The sequence below is a fragment of the Larimichthys crocea genome, chromosome XXIV, assembly GCF_000972845.2.
Source record: "Larimichthys crocea isolate SSNF chromosome XXIV, L_crocea_2.0, whole genome shotgun sequence".
Lineage (NCBI taxonomy): Eukaryota > Metazoa > Chordata > Actinopteri > Sciaenidae > Larimichthys > Larimichthys crocea.
In genome coordinates, this window is record NC_040034.1 from 4,866,684 (window position 1) to 4,888,971 (window position 22,288).

The 22,288-nt window shown below is 42.7% G+C and overlaps 1 protein-coding gene across 5 annotated transcripts in view; it reads right to left on the reverse strand.

The window, feature by feature from the left end:
* Positions 1 to 22,288, reverse strand: part of gfra4a (GDNF family receptor alpha 4a) — a 221,107-nt gene that overhangs the window by 104,991 nt on the left and 93,828 nt on the right. The window contains exon 1 of one of the 5 annotated variants that reach the window (XM_019260629.2): positions 7,636 to 8,798. The exons of 3 other annotated variants lie outside the window; for them this stretch is intronic. In XM_019260629.2, the coding sequence (XP_019116174.1) occupies positions 7,636 to 7,693 (58 nt within the window). In that variant the 5' untranslated portion in view covers positions 7,694 to 8,798. Of the gene's footprint in view, positions 1 to 6,319; positions 6,338 to 7,635; positions 8,799 to 22,288 lie in introns of those variants that run through there. One more of the 5 variants, XM_027274744.1, reaches the window with a different exon arrangement.

Genomic DNA, 22,288 nt, shown 5'->3' on the forward strand with positions numbered 1-22,288 from the left:
CAGATCCCGGGGCCCCTGCAGAAGAGGCTGCAAGATGTCATCTCGCCTCACTCCTGCTGTGGACGGGATCTCGGCTTCCTCTCTGCCTCCTGCTGGCCTGCTCTCATTTGTTGGGAGTTCTCAGGGAAAAGTAAGACAGCGAGGGAGCGGAGGAGCTCCTCCTTTAATATGACCTAACCTAGATGCAAAGCAGTGGCAGGCAGAGCCGGATAAGCCTCGGCCCCAGTTCGTCTCACTCATGTGCTATATCTTTGTTGTGACTGTGAGTCAGTGAAATAAGTGACTCTGAGAAAAGCTACAGTTTGTTTGAACACATTCATAATCCTCAAAGACAACAATAATCAGTATGAATGCACTACAATAATCTGTCAGGCTTACAGTGTTTAACCTGGTTTACAAGGTGAGTCTGAGCCCAAACAAAAACTCCGGTAGCTGTGCATCAAACTTTCAGCTTAAAACTACTTTTTTTTTTTTTTAATTCTCACAAACTTTTCAATTTCACAAAGCGAGTCTGTTTCTGGATGACAGAAAGAATTCCAGATGGTTTTCCGTCTTCTCGTGATGGACACTTTGGCCCCTAACTGACAGTCAATGCCTGTGATGAAGAAGTCGAGTGAAGCTTTCCTCGTTACGAATTTATGTCCACCGAGCGGAAAACTCTGGCACTGGACATTTTTTAGGGTGACACACTGCAGACATTTCCAAAATAAGGTACAGTGGTCGCTGGTTTATCGCGGGGGATATTGTAAAAATAACCCCCAATAAACGAAATCCGCGAAGTAATCAGCTTTATTTTTTACAATTATTATACATAATCCCTAACCACACACTTTTATACACTGTTCTCAGACAGGCATTAACATTTTCTCACATTTCTCTCTTATTTTAACACTTCTCCCTCAGCCAATCAGGACGCCGAACACAATGCACTGTACAGTACGCTGTAAAAAAAAAAAGCATGCAAAATTAAACAAAAAAAATCCACGAAACAGCGAGACCGAGAAAGATGAACCGCGTTATAGCGAGGGACAACTGTATACCCATTTCTTCAAACATCACAATTAATCCCAGCATTCGCCTCGTCGTCTGTCTTTTCTGTTGACCCAAACAAAGATGGAAGATGTTAAATGATAGCTGCATACCTGTGTAGTTGCTATGTTTGTGTCCCCACTCAAACTGGTTCTGGTGTCGTAGTGTTTTTCCTGGAAACGTGACCCACTTAAGTCCAGTAAAATCAGAACAGTCAGTACATAAATTAAAAAATGTTTGAGCATCATCCAACAAATGCAACGCACAAAAGGGACGGAGGAGCCACAGAATTATGTAAGGTGGTGAAACATCTCCAGAAACATGTCAGAAAACAAAAAGGAGCGTCGTTTTTTTGGAAATCATTTTGTCGTCTTGTGAAGCCGCAGTCCGACTGAGACCCACAAATAATGTATAATTTCCTGTTAGTATAAAACATGTCAAATAGAAAAGCAGCTCGTCACAGTCTTTGAGGATTACAGACATTTCTCTATAAGCGCACTAAACTTTGCACGCTCTGTGTGTGTGTGTGTGTGTGTGTGTGTGTGTGTGTGTGTGTGATTAATGCATATATGAATGGGAGCCAAGGCTGTGTGATTCACAGCGTTATATTTCTGTTGGCTTCATCTGTTGCAGAGTGAAATGAGCCTTTATCGCACGGCTCTGGATAATGGCGCTGAAAGTTCCTTATGCTTAGATACACAATGACAGACACACTCACAGGCCTTAAGTACTGAGCACACTTGATGAAGGGCCTTGAAGCCTTGCTAGCCTGTTTCATTACCACTTGTCATTCTCTCTGCCAAGCCAGCTCTATGCCGCACATTTACAAAACTTTTTCCTCTGATTAATTGCAGCCTTTTAGGCTTTCCCACAATCAGTCTGGACCATTTTGCAGCCATTTCATTACAAAGTTAAACGTCGGGCTTTGGAATACAGTGGCAGTAAATGCCATATCCTTTCAGCACGGCAAGGGCAGGGTAATTGTCTCTGTGGCATAATCGTCCCTCAACAAAAGCCAGTGGAAATGACAGGGTTTTAACATAATAAGGAGCACTGTCACTTTGGTTTCACCCCACAAAATCCTCCCAACCAGCATCAGTGCTGCAGTTTGATTTTCTCCATTCCAGAGAATGTTTATCTCCATCTCAGAGCCTCCATTTTGCTCTTTTCTTCACCGCCGATGGCCTGTAATTGCTTCCATCTGCTCTTTATACATACAGTGTTACTTGTCCTGGCAGAGATAACACAAAGCAGTGAGAAGCCAGCGAGACAGCAAAGAACAACCGGCTATAAATGTCAACTAGTCACCAGTGAACACACCCGCAGCTATCTGACTTTATGTTTAGACTTTTTCTGTTGAGTCACAACAGAAAAGAACTAAAACCCGCTTTAGCATTATCTCAGTGAGGAGACAGGTGACAAATTAAATCAATAAATCAATCAGACAAGATGGATTGAGTGTCAAAAAAGATATCTGCAAATGTGAAGAGGGTGGATGCAGATTGGGGCGCGCCATCTCCACCATCTCCACTTTTGGGATGTGGAGCAACAGGTGCTGCATAAACAACATTAAGGAGCGTAAATGAGATTCGAAGGGGCAGCACGCGAAATGTGAGGCTCCAAGCTGAGCTGACGCACGGCAGCATCTGAAGAGCAGCTCAGCTCGGGTGAGACTCTACAGAGGATACATATCTCCTTCTTTTTTAGATGCCCGACGACAGCTCCAGCCTCATGGAAAAATAAATCCCCTCTCTCGCTGTCACACGCAGCTTATTCACATTCACATCCTCCTCTTCCTCTTCCTGTTATGTTTGCTCCTGTAATTCTGCGACACTATTCTCTCGCTTCACTCTGTCAGAGGAACTTGAAGGCACACAGAAGTATCAAGAAGCTGTGCAACACTGCACCAGCCATGGGGACCCTAGTGAGATAGAAAGGGGTGGAGGGTGGGGGTATGAATTAAACATGTGTCGAGGGTGGCGATGTGGGGGTGGGCTTCAGATTTGTCAGAATAAATGCATAAAGCGCATACTTGCAAAAACCAATAATAATATCTGTCACAATTCAAGGTTACCAAACATGCAAGAAGCAAATTATTCATTCCCACACAAAGCACGGCGATGAGGCTGAATAGTGCTGAGAGCGACAGAAGGCGGGTCGGATACACGGGAGGCCTCGTGTGAGCCGGTGTGCAGGGATGTTAATTAGGAAACGGTTTGAGTTCGTCTGATCTGTTAGAGCCTGTCACTGCCCCTCCATCTGCACCGAGAAACTCTCACACATGTACTTTAAAGACACATTCATTAATACTCATTGATTCAAAGTTCATTCAAACGACTGCTCCTTCTCCTCTTCTCTTTTAGACCCTTTTAGCTTGTTGTTTTTCTTTCAGTTCACATTTAATGTAGAGTTCAGTCTCATGGACTCATATTTAGCAAACAAGCTCTGATAAATGTGCTGAACGTACCACTGTGTGTGTGTGTGCGTGTGTGTGTGTGTGTGCGTGTGTGTGTGTGTGTGTGTGTGTGTGTGTGTGTGTGTGTGTGTGTGTGTGTGTGAATATTAGACTAATCTAAAGGTGTAAATGCAATCCCCTCACCTCACCCTCGCCTTCCAAGCACAAAGGAGAAACAACACCAGGCCTCCTCTAAAGCCAGTGTTTAGTTTGTCCATTCTGGGCTATTGTAGAAACAAGCTGTCAACATGGTGCACACTGCAGATATAAAATACTCATTTCTTATTTTCAGATGATTATACACTAATGAAAACAGAGTTATGCAGAATTTATTCCATGTCTGACACGAAGCTGCGACTTGAAGAACTTTTTTCTCTCAAATGGAAAATCCTTGACTGCTATTAGTCGTCGTGAGTGCTGGTGAAGCTCACATTTAAATGCAGGTAGATGTCAACACTGGAGAGAAAGTGTAAGAGCGCACACGTCACCTGGAGAGTCACAAAACATCTGAAGCCGATCATTCCACTGCAGCGAATAATAAGAAGACAAGTATGGACTTTAAAAATCTATGCAACTGGACCGGGAAGTTAATCAGTAAATAATTAGCTAGTGGAGGAATGGTAATCAGCAGTCAGCTGAGTCTCAGTGCTGTAGTCTCAACACTGTAATTACTTTTGGGTAACTTTGCTCTAGAGCCCTCGAAATATGAAATCAAAATGGCTCTTTAGTTCCAATCAGTGATTTAAAACACTTCTCTGACATTATCAACAGCCGACCCGTGCTTAGCTACAGTACACTGACCGAGGAATAATCATAATAATAATACCAGTCATTTCATTATAATCAGGTGACTGTTCTGAAGGAATAATCAAGATACTTGGGTCATATTTGACCTTTAGTTTGACTTGTTCCTTTTGCTTTTTTAATCATCAGTCATGGAAAAACGAATCACATCCAATCATTTTACACTCATAATGAAATGTCTCCTCTCTTTTCACAATTCAAAAACTAATTATTTAATTGTTGCATCTGAAATTTGATCAGCGTGTCCTTTTCCCCTCTGAATGTAACAGATGACGGCCACCATTTTGAAACAGATTACACACAATCAGCTGTTTGCCCAAACAGGACGATCGGCAGTGGATGCCCTTTACAGCGTGCGGGGCCTCTTTATAGGACGTGATACTGCGCCCCCCACGGCGGGCTGCCTTTGTGAAGGGCCCCTGCAGTTAAACGCATCCTCAAATTGTTCACACCTTCCCTCCACGGCTGCTGTCCCTGTGAGGAACCAATCACCACTAAGTCATGCTGGGAAAAACATACATACCACCCTCGAGTAGTGAGTCGTTTATGTTTATGATTATTACTTCTTGTCAGGCAATTACCGTCGTGTATAAAATGCTACTCGCCATGTGAGAAACAGCACAAACCCTCTACCACGTCGCAAATGTTAAGGTAGGCTACGTTCATTCACTGCTTAGCACTTAGAGAGAAATAATATGCAGATGAACCTGGTCAACTAATTACAGTAATGATTGCAAAATGTTCAGAGCCGTGCGGGCAGATAATCACTGAAGCATCAAGACTGAGCAGTAAATATGCTGATTTAAATCTCAAGTAAATGGAGGCTTGTTTTTTATTTTCTAAAGGATTTTTTTTGGCTTTTCCAAGTTTTATTTTTTGACAGAGACAGCTGGAGAGTGACAGGAATGTGGAGGGAGAGACGGGGAAAGGTCGGATTCGAACCCTCGGCTTCCACAGCGAGGACGAGCCTTTGCACATGGGGCGGGTTTCTAATGCACGAGTTTACGCTGCACATTAACAACAGGCAAAACCACAGCATGCTAATCTCACCTGCGCTCACTTCATGCACCTCGATCCATCAGGAAGACACCTTAGATCGGGCGGCCATCGCTGCAGCCACAGGCATTTTTTAAAGCCTTGTTTGGCCTGGCAGGTTGTCAGAGGAGCATCTTTTCATTAGCAGCAGGAGCTCGCAGAGGAGAGCTGCATGCAAACACACAACAGTCAACACGTCCTTTTAAACCGACAGGTCCTCGTAAGGAGGGCCGTGCGTCCCGTGTTAGGTCTTCAAAAGTATGGCTAAACCAGTCTACACACACCGTCTGTGCTCCACCGTGCTCCACGAAAACTCCAATTTCAGTTGTAAATGTGACTTTTTTCCACATTTGAGTGCTTTTAATTGGAGATCATAAACAAAACACAACCCATTAATCAGAGAGAGGGTTTTTTTTTTAATGGCGTTTGATGTTTTACTTAAAATTCAACTGGTGCTGCGCCAACTTTGCATGAAAAATGAGCCGACACACAAAGTGCATCACAAAAAACGAAAGCAACACACTCTGGAAAATATTTACAGAAAATGCCAAACATGAGCATACGATAATAAATCAGTCTTACATGGATCGACTGGGCGAACATCCCGTCCGGCGCCTTATCGTCACGTCTCGGGAACTCAAACTTCCCGTTTTGTATTTAGCACTTTCCCCCAAGAATCGCCGAGGTGCACTCGACTTCTAACATTCCTGACAGCACTCTAAGGCTCATTTGCTCCTCCTACTTTGATTCCCCTCAAACCGACCACCTTCCTCCTCGCCTCTGGAGCCTCCAGGCTAAAGCTGCTTCACTGTCTTTGATCCCCTCTCTCCCTCCTTCCTCCTCTGCGTCTGCCTCCCTGTGTGGCTGATGGACGGATCATGAGGCCCAGGGTGAGACACGCTGCCATTCTGACACATCTGTTTGACAAGGTGAGAACATCTGCGGAGAAAAGACGATGACTGCCTGCCCCCCCCTCCTCACTTTGCTTTCACTTACCCGCCCGCCCGGCTCATGTCTTGAGTGGCAGCAGAGCACACTGACACATTTTACATATGAAGTGAAAAGTGAGGGAGGACAGGACAGCATCACTCTGTTTAAGGGAAGTGCGTGCTGCGTTCAGGGTTCGAGCATCTTGTCTGGGAGCCACAGTGTTCTCCCAGCATGCAAGGCTGCTTTCAGTGTGTCTCATGAGTGGCTGCAGCAAAAAGGAAATGGAGTCTGAGAGGTAGAGCTGTCATCATCGACGCTATAAATCTAGAAAATAACAAATCCTTCGTCCGCACGTCCTGACTCGAGCCCTGCATTCGCTCTGCGGGAAGGAAAGGTTCTGCTTTCTCTCTCTCTCCGTGGGGCGGGAATGTTGCAGAACAGAGTGCAGCAGATTGAGAAAAGTCAGAGTTTGGACCACAGATGAATTTTAAAATTAGACCAGCACAAACACACACACACACACACACACACACACACACACACACACACACACACACACACACACACTCAAATTAGAAATGACTTGCACCAGCTGGCACAAAGAGGTGAACAGGTAACATGATTCATGTGTGTGTGTGTGTGTGTGTGTGTGTGTGTGTGTGGTCTTCACTCATGTGTTTGATCTGCTCGTGCACGTCACTTTGTTTGCACACTTTGTGCACATGAACACTTGCACAAATGCGCGTTCAGTCTCTCTCTCTCTCTCACGCACAACACGCGCGCCAAACACCGCACACACCGCCTGTCACCCCGCTCGCGCCCTCAGCACATACAGACAACACAATTCACCTGCAAAGGCAGGTGCACAAGCGCGTGCCACACGCGCGCGCACGCACACGCGCACGGTTAACCACACAAACACTTTGACACACACTTGTCTGCACTGGCATTTTCGCAGTCAAAGTGATGATGATGATGATGATGATGATGATGGTTTCTGCTCTCACATCATGTGAACAAACAGGGAGTGTGTGTCTGTGTCTTCAGCCTGCAGTCTCACACACACACACACACACACACACACACACACACACACACCAAAGCATCTTCTGAGCGGACAGAATCCCGCCGCTTCATTACCGTCAGTCACCCATCACATCATATTCTGCGGTAATAAAACAGAACGTGTGCTGTGCACCGGGACGGTGTGCGCATCATGAAACACATCTGGCTGAAAAATAAATGTGGCATCATCCAACTTTGACGAAAAGCAACCGAACGAGGAGCCGTTAGAGACTCCGGAGCTCGGACTGAACCCCGACATAACGCATCCATTCCGCACAAGTTCAACGAGAATGAATCTGAAGTGTTGTTCAACTTACCAATGAGAGCCAGCTGCAAGAAGTACAGTCCGAGGAAGTCCATTATGGAGTGCGACATGAATTCAAACGGATGCAATCCCGGGCGAGATGATGATGATGATGATGATGATGGTGTGCGGGAATAAAAGCCCTCTGTTTGTTCAAACTGGCACCGAATTTAAAACCGACAGATTCGCAGCTATTTCTCAAGTGACGACTGGCCACTCACGCCGGAATCCACAGCACTGCGTGAAAAAGCAGGAGCGCAGCAGAGCATCATTTTTTAACAGTCAAACTTTTGTCGTGGAGGAAGAAAAATGGGTTCCAGCTGCGCCAAACCGAGCCGCTGCTTCCAAATGAAGGCAGCGGAGGAGGGAGGAGGACAGAAACAGTTCGTTCCTTAGCTGCGCGTACTGAACATCCCTGTCCGCTTCATCCGTCCGTCCTGAGCGGCTGCTCCCTCTCCTCTTCGCCTCCACCTGCGCACCGTCTGGAAACTGCGGATGAATCACACACACAGGGGCGCGTTGCTTTGCGCACTCCGACCTGCGAGTCCCAGCAGCCCCTGTGATCCTCTGCTCCCAGGCGGGTCGGCCGGAGATGCCCAGCCCAGCTCGTTTAAAAATCCAATCTTGGCCAAAGTTGAAATAGGACAAGTGAAATCGATAGTCTATTTCATACCGCCATCAAATGGAAACAATAAACCTGCGTAAAATGGTGCATAGTCTGTATGGGTGGGTAGACCACATCCACACTCCGAAAGTAGGTAATCCTCCCTCCACCTCAGTGCAGAGACACACCACGGAGATCACTGATCTGGAGGCAGTTGGTTTGAGGGGCCCTTCAGCAGAGCCAGGCTGACTCACTCACACAGTGTCTGCGCCTCTTCATGGGAAAATGAGGAGACCATCTTGCAGCCAGCATGAGCTGTTTGAGGCTACCTGCTGTCTAATGTGCTCACGCTGCTCTGCTTTCACAACAGAACAAAGAGTAATCTATTTGGATCTGGGTTTTGGGGACACAGGGCCTGATTGACGGTCTACACAATTATTATCTCCAGACATAGCCTACTTCAATCTGCAAGAAATTTGTTTGCCATGCATCCAACATCTTCATGCTTACAGTAAACCTGAACACGCTGTTCATCACACTCTGCATGAGAAATTCATTTTTTCTTGTTTTGCCTCCTCGAGCATAATTTTTGATTTATTTATTATTATATTTCTTTCACAGCATCTCGGGGACACTTTCATCCAAAACCTTGTTTGTGCAGTAAAAAAAAAAGGCTGACACTCAGGGAAACGTGGGACAGGTTCTGAGCTGCACAACCTTTAAGACATTTACAGACTGGTGTTATCCTGAGGAGAGTGGGCAGTCTGCTGCTCTGTGGCAACACTGAGACCGGAGGAAGGTTCAGAGGATTCTGGATGGAGCTGGTCTTCAAGGCCAGCAGCATGTGTAGCTCAGAGGTCACTGCAGCTTCTCTGTATGATTCCTCCTCTCCGCCTTCTTAACTGTCCTTTTAACTTTCATTTGGAGATGTCACAGTCATAACTGCTATCATGACTTCTTATTAACGTAAGCTAGAAAGAGAAGCTGGAGGTTTTTAGACTTTTTCCTGAAGCTTTTCACCGTGCTCTGCTTTAAATGTGGGTTTTCTTTTGTTTCGGTGTTTTTCTCTTGAAGATAAAATAATTCATTTTTAACATTTCTGGTGCAGTGAGACAAAAAGCAGCTTGTTGACTCCAGTAGTCTGCTATTTAAATATTAAACCTGGTTTGTTTGGTTGGACTCAGTGATCCATCGTGTCAAACTTAATGACTTCAATAGAAAACACATCTGTAGGATTTAACGACATCTAGTGATGAAGATTGCAATTAACTGAATCACCCTCGCCTCACCTCTCCCTTCTATGCTTGTAGAAAAAAAATACATTAGGCAAAAACTGCAGTTCCTCTAACGTCCACCTGAGGCTGGCTCCAGAAGTGAGTCAGTCTCCATAAGTCCCCATGTCCAAATGTCCAACTTCACAGCAGAAATAAACATGTTTACAGCCTGGTACCCAACCTAACCAAAGCTTTATTTTGAAAGGATAACAGGGCATTCCATATTTGTTATTGCTAATGTGTCCCCGGAATGGGAACGTGTTCCAACACGATGTTAATCAGCGATAATCGTTATGATATGCACATTCTGGCATTATAATGGGAGAGACAACAACAATTTAACGGGCTGCTGACATTCAAAACAGGTGTGTCGCTTTCTGTTAACCACAATCACAAGACGAGTAATTCAAGCTGCCAGAGCTCACCTGTGCAGGGTCTGTCACATGATGATGATGATGATGATGTCACACCTACAGACTGTCTGACAAACAACCTACTTTACTTTATCATTAAGGTATGAGAGTGTGTTGGCATGTCACCAACAATGCTTCATCATGTCTGCAGCAACTCAGATAAATAAATTCCAACTTCTCCACCGTGTTCATGAAGTGGCCTCATGGTGGAACACTGAATATTATTCAAACTGTAAAATGGTAAAAAAAAAAGTCCAAAATCAAAACGGCAGAAGCTCCATTTTTCAATCAAGGTACATGTGTGAATGATAAATACACACATTCATACACACATTCATACACACATTCACACACACATTCATACACATTCATACACACATTCATACACACATTCACACACACATTCAAACACACATTCATACACACATTCACACACATTCATACACACATTCACACACATTCATACACACACATTCATACACACATTCACACACACATTCATACACACATTCATACACACATTCATACACACATTCATACACACATTCATACACACATTCACACACACATTCATACACACATTCACACACACATTCATACACATTCATACACACAAGCATACACACATTCACACACATTCATACACACATTCACACACACATTCATACACACATTCATACACACATTCATACACACATTCATACACAGATGCATACACACATGCATACACACAAGCATACACACATTCATACACACATTCATACACACATTCATACACACATTCATACACAGATGCATACACACATGCATACACACAAGCATACACACATTCATACACACATTCATACACACATTCATACACACATTCATACACAGATGCATACACACATGCATACACACAAGCATACACACATTCATACACACATTCATACACACATTCATACACACATTCATACACAGATGCATACACACATGCATACACACAAGCATACACACATTCATACACACATTCATACACACATTCATACACACATTCATACACAGATGCATACACACATGCATACACACAAGCATACACACATTCATACACACATTCATACACACATTCATACACACATTCATACACAGATGCATACACACATGCATACACACAAGCATACACACATTCATACACACATTCATACACACATTCATACACACATTCATACACAGATGCATACACACATGCATACACACAAGCATACACACATTCATACACATTCATACACACAAGCATACACACATTCACACACACATTCATACACACATTCACACACACATTCACACACACAAGCATACACACATTCATACACACATTCACACACACATTCACACACATTCATACACACATGCATACACACATTCATACACACATGCATACACAGATGCATACACACATGCATACACACATTCATACACATGCATACACACATGCATACACACATTCATACACATGCATACACACATTCATACACACATGCATACACACATTCATACACACATTCACACACACATTCATACACACATTCACACACACATTCATACACATTCATACACACATGCATACACACATTCATACACATGCATACACACATTCATACACACATGCATACACACATTCATACACACATTCACACACACATTCACACACACATTCACACACACACGCATACACACACACATACACACACTCACACACACATTCATACACACATTCACACACACATTCATACACACATTCATACACACATTCACACACACATTCACACACACATTCATACACACATTCATACACACATTCACACACACATTACTACACACATTCACACACACATTCACACACACATTCACACACACATTCACACACACATGCACACACATGCATACACACATTCATACACACATTCACACACATGCATACACACATTCACACACACATTCACACACATGCATACGCACATTCATACACACATTCATACACACATTCACACACACATTCATACACACATTCATACACACATTCACACACACATTCACACACACATTCATACACATGCATACACACATACATACACACATTCATACACACATTCACACACACATTCACACACATTCATACACATTCATACACACATTCACATACACATTCACACACATTCACACACACACGCATACACACATTCATACACACATTCACATACACATTCACACACATTCATACACACATTCACACACACATTCATTCACACATTCATACACACATGCATACACACATTCACACACATTCATACACACATTCATACACACATTCATACACACATTCATACACACATTCACACACATTCACACACATTCACACACACATTCACACACACATTCACACACATTCATACACATGCATACACACATTCATACACATTCATACACACATTCATACACACATTCACACACACATTCACACACTGATGGCAGAGGCTGCCGGCTGCTCATCAGGTGTGATACAGTGCTTCCAGTGATGTCTCAGCCATCAGGAGCCATTCGGGCTTCAGTGCCTCGTTCAGGGACACGGGGACTGGACTGGGGAATCAAAGTGTCAGCCCTCCGATCAGCAGACGACCACCTGAGCTCAAACAATGTCACATCTGATCTTATTGGAATCATAATATCTGTCAAAATGTGCAGCCCTGTTTTCTGGTCTTGATTTACAGACTAGGTACGGCTCATCTGGGCTGCTGTAGATCTGGGTCTCTTTATTAGACACACTCAGCTGCAGCTTAGTACTGTATGTTGATTTATGTGGCCCTCTGAGAGCGGCACACAGAGTTTATTTCAAATAAAACTCCTCAATCACACTCATTTGACCCAGTTTCTATTTACATGATGCCATTTACATTTATTTACTAACTACTGTTCCCATTAATCTGACAGTGTGGAGGGTTTGACCTGAGTTTTATGGTCGTGTATGAAGAGATGAAATTCAGCTATAAAGAGCATTTGGAAGCTCGGGAGGGGCCATAAAAATAAAAGTGAATTCCTATAACAATGTAATGTAATGCCAGTAAAGTGCGCGCAGCATGCTCACACATGCTTACTGTGTACAGACAGTAAAAAGATCTATAGTTGGTCACACTAGTTTTCTGGGCACGGCGTGTTCTTTCACAGCAGTTTATAGCTGACAGGCTGGATTCCATTCTTAAATTTCAGCTCGTCACTTCCTCTGAATAGAAACGTGTCCGCTCCAAAACAACAGAGCTTTTTATTTTAGCACTGCGGATGAATACACGCGACGCTTTTATCTGTCACTGCCTCATTCTGTGTTAAAACAAGAATATTCAGAAGATTCTTGGCGAGCTCAGATTTTACAAGAAAGAACACAGTGACACCAGAGGAGCAGTGAAGTCTGGGGTTTGGATCTGTACCCTGGCAGCGCTCCACACTGTAGCTCCACAGCAGCAGCAGCTGGTAGTTAACTGCCTTGCTCAAGGGCAAACTGGCTGCAGTTGCTGTGGGGATGCAGATCAATCCGTATTCAGGTCTTCCCAGTAGGTCATGAAACTCAGCGTTACCCTTCACACAGCAACCCTGAATTAAAGTGTGCGTGCCAAGAAAGATGGCGTATTGATTCCCACTTCTATCCTGTGAATCAAACGTGCCCCTGCCTGCTTCGGATCGAATCCTTCCACAGATTTTGCTCCTGCGTTCACGCCTCCTCCTCCGCCTCCTCCTCCTCATCCGCTCCTCCGACTTGCGCTCTTGTAATATTTCTGATGCTGATGTCATAAGCCAGGAGAGAAAGTGGGACAGGCTCCCGCTGAGTCGGTCATGAAGCGGTATGAAAATCGTACCATGGGCTGATTAAGAGGTGTTAATACATTTAAATTAATACCAGCTCCTGAGTGTTTTTCCTGTGTCTGCCTGCTGATACGTCATCTCGCTGGCACATGCTGAGAGAACTTAGAGAGAGGAGGTGGAGGAGGACAGAGAAGAATTGAGCAGCAGTGGACCTCAGCCAGACCATGAAACAGCTTTCAAGGCTTTCAAGGCCGCAGCGCATAAAGCCTTGGTGGACAATGAAGATACGGACACGTGATGAAGTCACAAGAGCAGCTGCAACACAACAGTCTGCTCTCAGTCTGTCATCTTCAACCTGTCTGTCTCACACTCGTCTTACACAAAACATTTACATGTTTTCTTATGTATGTAATAATAATAATTTACTCACTACTTGTCCGAGCCATAAGAAAATACTTAAAGACGTCAGCATTGAAAGAAACAGCCGCATGTATTATCAGCCTCTGTGTTCACATCATTTATAAAGTACTGATGGATTCTGAAGCTTGAACTATTTGTGGATTCATCGATCAGTTGCCAAATATTTTGATACTATATACTACATAAATACTAGATACGATATCGATTGATCGATTTTTTAGATTTTCTTGGATGAGAATAACGTTTGAGGACGTCACCTTTGGGATTTGACATTTTATGGACCAAACAATTAACTGATTTATTGATAATAACTGTTAGTTGCAAGCATCGATTTGTTAGATGTGTCTAATTGAAGATAGCTGCCATACGTATTCTTATATTCATTTTTTTGCATAGGCTATAAAATGTTTGTAGTGTGGAAAACAGCCAAACCATGACAGTAAAACACTGTAAAATACATCATGAATTATAACATATTTCATGGAAAGGCTTTATTTATACAGAATAAAGTAGGATTCTATATTAGACACTATTAATGAAACGGTAAAACACCGTAACATTTAATGGTTTGGCTGTTTTTCAACGTAAAATCTACAGACATTTTAAAATATGGAATAAAAATGGCAACTCACCAGTACTGATATACTTTTACTGTAATATTAGAAAAATTCTACCTTATTTATTACTGTAAAAAACAGAAAAACTTGTTTTTTGGGGGGTTGGCTACATGCAAATGTTCTAAAGCTTCACCATGACCCCTTAATGCACAAATATGAATTCAAGTAAAAGACAGAAATCATATTTTCAGAGTTTCATAGATCTACAGCTCTATAGATCCTGAACACATGTCTATGTGCATGAGCCTCGACCTGCCTTGACCCACTTTAGGTGGTGTTGAACACCAGCTGCGCTCACAGGCACACCATTTTTGAACATATGCTTTTTAATAGCTGGTTGTGGTGCTCTGTGCAGTTCATAACACTTTACACTTTCCTCTCCTTCAGCAGAATTATAGCCAAAATCGAGGCCTGTGGTGCGACGGCTGAAGGTCTGGACTGATGGCATTTTCTTGGCCGTCACACTGATTTTGCCCCATTTGCAAATTTTGTTCCTGCTGTGGGAAATATTACCAAGCCACACTGCTGCACAACATTCTGTGTGTATCATCGCCTTTAAAGAGCAGCGATATGAGATCTGAGTAGAATGAAACTCAGCATGTCTCATTTCGAGTCTTTTTAGGTGAGAGAGTCTCAGCTGATAGAATTCTATGCAAAGCGTAAAACAATAAAATCTCTGGATGTTTGCTGCATTGCATTTTGAACCACTGCAGCTCATGAATTCATACAGAGAGATGGAAAGTAAAAAACTACATTCAGTCCAGTCATGTGCTTCAGTTTGTAATGAAACATCAACACGTACATTAAAGCTGAGGAGGCAGCACCAAAGACACTTCGATGTTGTGTTGCCGTGGTTAAACAGGTTGTGTTGGTCTGATTTCACCAAAGACGATTTAGAATCATCTGTAGAACGACGACGCCTGTGTGGCTGCTGAGACAGAGATCTCAAACAAAGTACACCTGTTTGTCTGAAAATAAAAAAAGATTTGTCAGAATGTTCCAAAGATTTGTGGCTCATAATCTGAGCTCATGTTCACTGCTCACATCAGAGTCAACCTGATGTGGGTCTCTAAAGAGGACTGTCAGTGGCTGAAGACAGTATAGAAAATGAACAGCGTATGTGTGACGTGAAGTTTAAAATATGTGCCCTACCTCTTCCACCTCACGGATAATCTAAAGATCAGCAAAGACGTCGTTGGACCTGAGGCGGCTGAATGACACCTGAGTGCTAACGTCGTTGGACCTGAGGCGGCTGAATGACACCTGAGTGCTAAAACAAACCACCTGTAACCACACCCACCTGTCAGTCAAAGCGTCCACGCTCTTAACCCTGCATAACTTTAAGCCTTAATATAATGTGAACAGGTGAGTTGGATATAAATTCCCCCTCAGTACAGTTGTCATGAACAGGGACTTCTAACAGGTTAAGTCCTCAAGCGACTGCTCGACTTTTTTGGTTTGTCTGCAGTGGCTTTAGTTCCCAGCTACGGAGGCCAAACCATGTGACACAGATACAGGAAGCGCCTCTTTTCTTACCTGTCTCAGGTGTCATCCTCTCCACACCTCCAGCTGGAAGGTGCATCAACATCTGCCCAAGTTTATAATCTTCATATATTCTTTTTGCAATCTTAGTGTTTCTCCATATTGTAACTTTACTTTCATTAACTCAGTCCACTGACTCAACATCTGTTACACTGCTGGTCCGTCCTGGAAGAAGAAGAAGGAGAAGAAGAAGAAGAAGAAGGAGGAGGAGGAGGAGGAGGAGGAGGTGAAGAAGAAGAAGAAGAAGAAGGAGGAGGAGGAGGAGGAGGAGGAGTCATATTTGTAATTTTTGGTGTATTTACATGAAAAAAGTGAAATATTAGTGTTTTTGCTGTGACTGTACCTAAAAAAATAAAATCCAATCATATTTTAGGCTGAGTGTTTCTGTGATGTTCGACTGGGTTTGGTGTGAAAGTTATTTTAATATATATATGAATCAATGACTGTGCACATTTTTCAGAATAACCTCCACGACTCAAACTTTGAGCACATTTTGTTTCATATTTCCTTCTGTTTCTGCACGGCTCGTGTCTCGCGTGCATCCTTAAGTTTGGATGATGCCGAGGTTCCCGGCTTCCAGCTACGCAGATGATCAGAGATCACAACATGGCGTGTAGCACAGGGCATGCCATCAAAGGGCCAGCTTGTCACTCGCTGTTCCAACAACAATGAAGAGCCTTTGAAAATGAAGCTGAATATGAGAAGCCTTCTCTGCAGTGAACCAGTGTACTGCGGCATCACTTTCTGCTCTCATTGCAGGCTCGAGCTGTAACCAGAAACTGGCAGGGGAAAAAAAGACGGGCTGCCAAGCGAGGCTGTAGCGTGTTCGGGATTTTCAGGGAAGGCCCGTGGTGTAATTATAATCATATCTGGCCATCGCAGTGGGCAGGTGATGAGACGGATGTGTCCAAAAAGAAGAGAGAGGCATAAAAGCTAAAAGAGCCATATGCCCTTGGCAATTTGCGGCTGTTTTGGTGATGTGTTTGCAGCGACATATTTCAGATGCACAGCAAGGATGCATGGAAATGGATAAATCAATGAGGCCATCTGGGGAGAGGAAGTCAAGATGAGAAATGGTTTAATGCTGACGTTCACTCGACGGTATCCTCACAGACCTAATTATTCCAGTCATTACCGAGATCCCAAAATAACAGAGAGAGCCTCGTTATGACAGTGACACACACCAAATCATTTCCCTTTTTTAAATTTGCCTTTAATGAATTTGTGTTTTTAACAAACCCTGAAAATATTTGGACGGCCTTTGAAATATGAACGGTTTGTTTGAAAAATACAAATGTGAAAAGATTAGTGCATGATGTTCACGTGCACACGAGGAGAAATCTGCCAAATGCACAGAAATGATGTGCAGACTGCCAACGTGTGGAACTAAATATCCTTGTACTTGGTAACTGCAGCGTGTCTAAATTAAGGCCCCAGTTGCTATGAGTATTACTGAATATCATCATTGTCATTGTCTGCCCTCTCCAGCTGAGTCAGTCGTCATCACACACACAAACACACACAACAATAATCCACATATAACACACACACACACACACACAGATTTAATGGCGCTGTTGATCATGTGACGCCTAAACGAGCCAGTCAAATGTGGAAAACAAATTTTGCGGTTGTGCATGAAAGAAATCAAACTACAGAGAACGATGAGGGTTCAAATACATCAAGTGTATCTGTTATGAACGCTGCTCGTTTGTTAGACTGAATCAAATGAACGCCGTCTCTGCACGTTTGCTCCTGCAGTGTTTAGCTGAACACGTTAGCCTGGCTCATTGATTATTATCTGACCGAGGTTTGTGCAAGTTAGAATCTGTGACCCGACCCCGGCAGCCTAACTGTGCTATTGATAAATCCATGAAGCAGCAAACACTTTGTAATTGTGCTTTTTCTCTCAGTGCTGCCCTCCTTCAGTTTCATCTTATAAGATCCTCCAGATGATACACTGTACTGTGAATATCATAATATGTTGTAGCCTGCATGTAAACGCTGCAGAGTGGTGTCACCTTCAACAGATACTGACCAACAGAAACAGAATCTAACCGACCATGAAGAGACAATATTCATAGAATAATCTAGACTTACCTCTCAGACTGAGTCACACGTCTCATCACTTCAGTTTGTTGCATTTTGTTTCCAAACTCAGCCTGTGTTCAGCTGAATGTCTATTTATAGTCTGTGCAGCGTGAGGTTGGAGGTTTTTGTTACAGCTCCATGTATTTCAACTTCAACTACACAGACTTTTCTTTATTCATGCATGTGAGCCAATGGCACTGACACCGTTTATTAAACTCATGAAGCCTTTCATCACTTTTTACCTCCAATTATAACAGACGTGATGATTATCATCCACTGTCTGTCCACAAATCCTCTCCAGCACGTCGAGTCATACATTCAGAGCTATTATGTGAAGATTTCACTGTGTTGAGTCAGTTTGTGCTGATTTCATATCATCAGTCTGAAACACACACACACACACACACACAGCAGAGGTTACTACATGAAACCACGGCGTCAGAACACACATGTAAACATTAACAGAGCCTAAATGTTCTGCGAGGGGATCTGATGTCATTCCAGGCAATAAAAGTTTCTCGTCCTGCTCTTGATATCAATAATTACTAAGAGGAAGAATTAGAAAGCAAGAAATACTGCCGCCTCTACATCTGCTTGTTTACCAGCCTGGGTTTTTATGAGGTAACCTATGCTAAAGAGGCCCGGTGTCCCCAGAGGAGACATAAGTGCTAAACTCCTGAAGAGGCAGATGTGGTAAAATATGATGTTGCCTCTTAACTGAATTATTGCTTCCAGTGTTTGCTCCTCCGGGACAGACGAAAACTAATATTTAAGTTTTACCAGAGGAGAGTTCAGGCAGTGAGTCTTTTCTCTTTACGCAGCATTTGACAGTTTTGTTCACTGGTTCAGTGAAGCTCAGTCTAAAGAATATAACACTGTATAACAATACATACTGTATCTGCACAGCAATTAACTTAACTCACCAAACAGAAAGTTTATTCTTCACAGTGTTCTGAACTGCTGTTTAAATGATCAGGGTTAGATGAACAACAAACTGTTTATTCATAATCAGGTCATTCATCATTATCTGCTTGTTTATATATATATATTTAAAATGGCTATGCTCATACTGAAGCAAGAAGGAAGAAATAAACATGTCTGACTGATGAACTCTATGGTGGAAGAAGCAGTCAAGCAAAACAAAATCTAAAAATACTCCATAAATCAAGGAGTAGTACAGGTGGATCACACGTCAAGGGTCACGAGGCAAATCAACGGTGTGAACGATGTGTTTCATAAGTTTATGTGTTTTTCAACCTAAAAGTAACTAGTAACTAAAGCAATCAGATACATGTAGATCACATGATACGACATGACCAAACATCTCCATCAGCCCCTGGTGGCTGGTTGCAGTATAGATCATAAACTCAGTGCCAAACTAAAAATACCAATTTGACAAACAAACATAAGACACAAACTATGACAGAGATCGCTGCCTTTAATTTTCCTTTAAATTCAATCTTAGAATTGATTTATTTTCTTTAAATCAACAGTTTAATTTGACGGTGACAAATTCAAATTCATGCTAACACTAATCACTCCCAATTTATTCATGCAGTGAAGGTTGATGGATGCATGTGCTGTATGAGCCGGTGTCTCCCAGTACAACCACAGCATCGTGCTGTGAACACGAGCAGCTGTGTGGTTACGGGGACGTCGACGCTCGCTGCTGAATTACTCACCTCAACACTTCAACATCAATAACTCCTGAATAATAAAACCTGATTCAGTAATCAACCTTTACAGATCTGATGTGCTCTTTCTGTGAATACTACATTTTGTATGTATGGAAGGAAACACAGGTCGGCCTCAGTGCCCTGTAAAATCGTGCGAGTGCACAGTTATGCATGTGAAGTTGCTCCTAACCAGTTTTAGGGATTACTGCAGTCGAGTGCGCTCTGGAGCAGCAGATGAATGAGGCTCACAAAATAAGTCCTAAGACATTCATAACGTTTGACACATTCATCACGTTTTAAGAGCCCGCAAAGCTTTTGGGGAAATATTTCAGCAATGAAAAATTTGCCTTAAGATCTATTTTAATCACTGACTTGTAGACAAAACATATTTTATCAAAAGAATGTGAAGCGAGCTTAATATCTGGAACATCTCACCATCGTTTAATGACATAACCAAAGGATTGCATATATTTCAAGTATTCACACCACACTGTGAAATCCTGAACACATGCTACTAGGATAAAAATAAAAGTGTAAGTTAAGTTACATAAATTAGAAATACTCAAGTAAAGTACAAGTATCTTAAATTTGTACATGAGTAATGGTACTTGATGTGAAGAGAACAGGAACTGGATTTAAACTGAAGTGATGACAATAATGTGAAAACACAGTGTGCTGTAGTTATAGTGCAGATATGCAGAGGCTTAGTTGACCTGAACGTACTGCTCAGGTCAAACTGACCCGCTTTGACAGCAGCAAAAAAATAAAAAATAAAATAAATCCTACGAAATTCGAGAAAATGAAAATAATGAAAATAATGAAAATACTTCTGCACACTGAGGCTGTTCTGGGTCAAATCTGACCTGAGATATTGGGAGAATCACACAGTTGTTCAGGGGGGAACTCGACACAGACACTCACACCTGCACCTGCAACAACACCATTTTAAAAATAGAAATGTGTGTGTGTGTGTGTGTGTGTATAGAGATTATAACACTGGTTACAATGGTTATACGTGGTCAGCTCCAGAATGTTCTTCCCATTTTCAGTATTAATAAAGTCTGTTGAAATAACTACGGCTGTTTTCATGTCTCAGGTCAAACAGGACATGATATTATCTGATATATATTTATATATTCTATACAGATCTGGAGTTTTTACTGTGAAGGCATTGAACAGTTTGTAAGTAACATGCTGTACAGACGAGGCAGCCCTGGTGTTATTCAGTGCAAGAAAACAGATGCAGCATTACATTTTAGTCTAAGAAACTGTTTTCTGTGCAAGCTAAATAAATGTCCTGTACTGACATTTACAGTGTGGATGTTTTCCATATACACTGCAATCAGGAGAAAATATTGAATCTTGGGTCACGGTGCAACAAGTGCAACAGTTCATCACAACATTCGAAAGAACATATTCTCCATCGGTCTCTTGAATTTCATCCAAACGTGTCACTGAAAGAAATAAAAATATTCTGTCAGATGCCCCTTCTGCTTTCCTCTGGCGATGAGTCTGCTGCTTGGCAAAGTCAGCGAGCTGGACGCGATCCAGCTCCACTTTCTGAAGACCGGAGTGAAGAAAGGAGTGAAGATGGCTTCAGTTCAGAGCTGGCAGAGCTTCAGCAACAAAGACACCAGGTGTTTGCTGCAGTGTTTCTGCAGCCGCATATTAAATATGAGGACTTTATTCATACATTTCTTTGTCTGTTTAAAAAGTACTGTATGCATTAAAGAGTTCCCAAAGTGTTCAGCTGATTCAGATATAAAATATTCTGTCCTCATGGCACTGACTGGGCTTGGAAACATTTGACGGTGGTGACGTCACGTTGGTTTGATCTGAGTGTGACGTGTGCTGGAGGATGCAGTGCAAACCGAGTACGGAAGAAATGATACTAAATAATAAATATGTTGTATCGCAGTGGTGTGCAGCTTTCAGCAGCACACTAATGAGCCCATCGGGGGAGAAGTGTGGATGAGAAATGGTTTAGAGCTGACGTCCATTCGACAGCAGCCTCACAGCTGATTACTCCATTCATTAGAACGACGAGGAAGAGAAGCTTGTTATCAGTGTCGCCACACTAATCTCACCTATTTGTTTTCATAATGAACTCCTGACCACAGTCATAGTGAGTCAGGTCCAGAGACGTGCCTGTAAAAGTGAAACCTCACAATGATTTGTCACAAATCGCAGGGAAATTA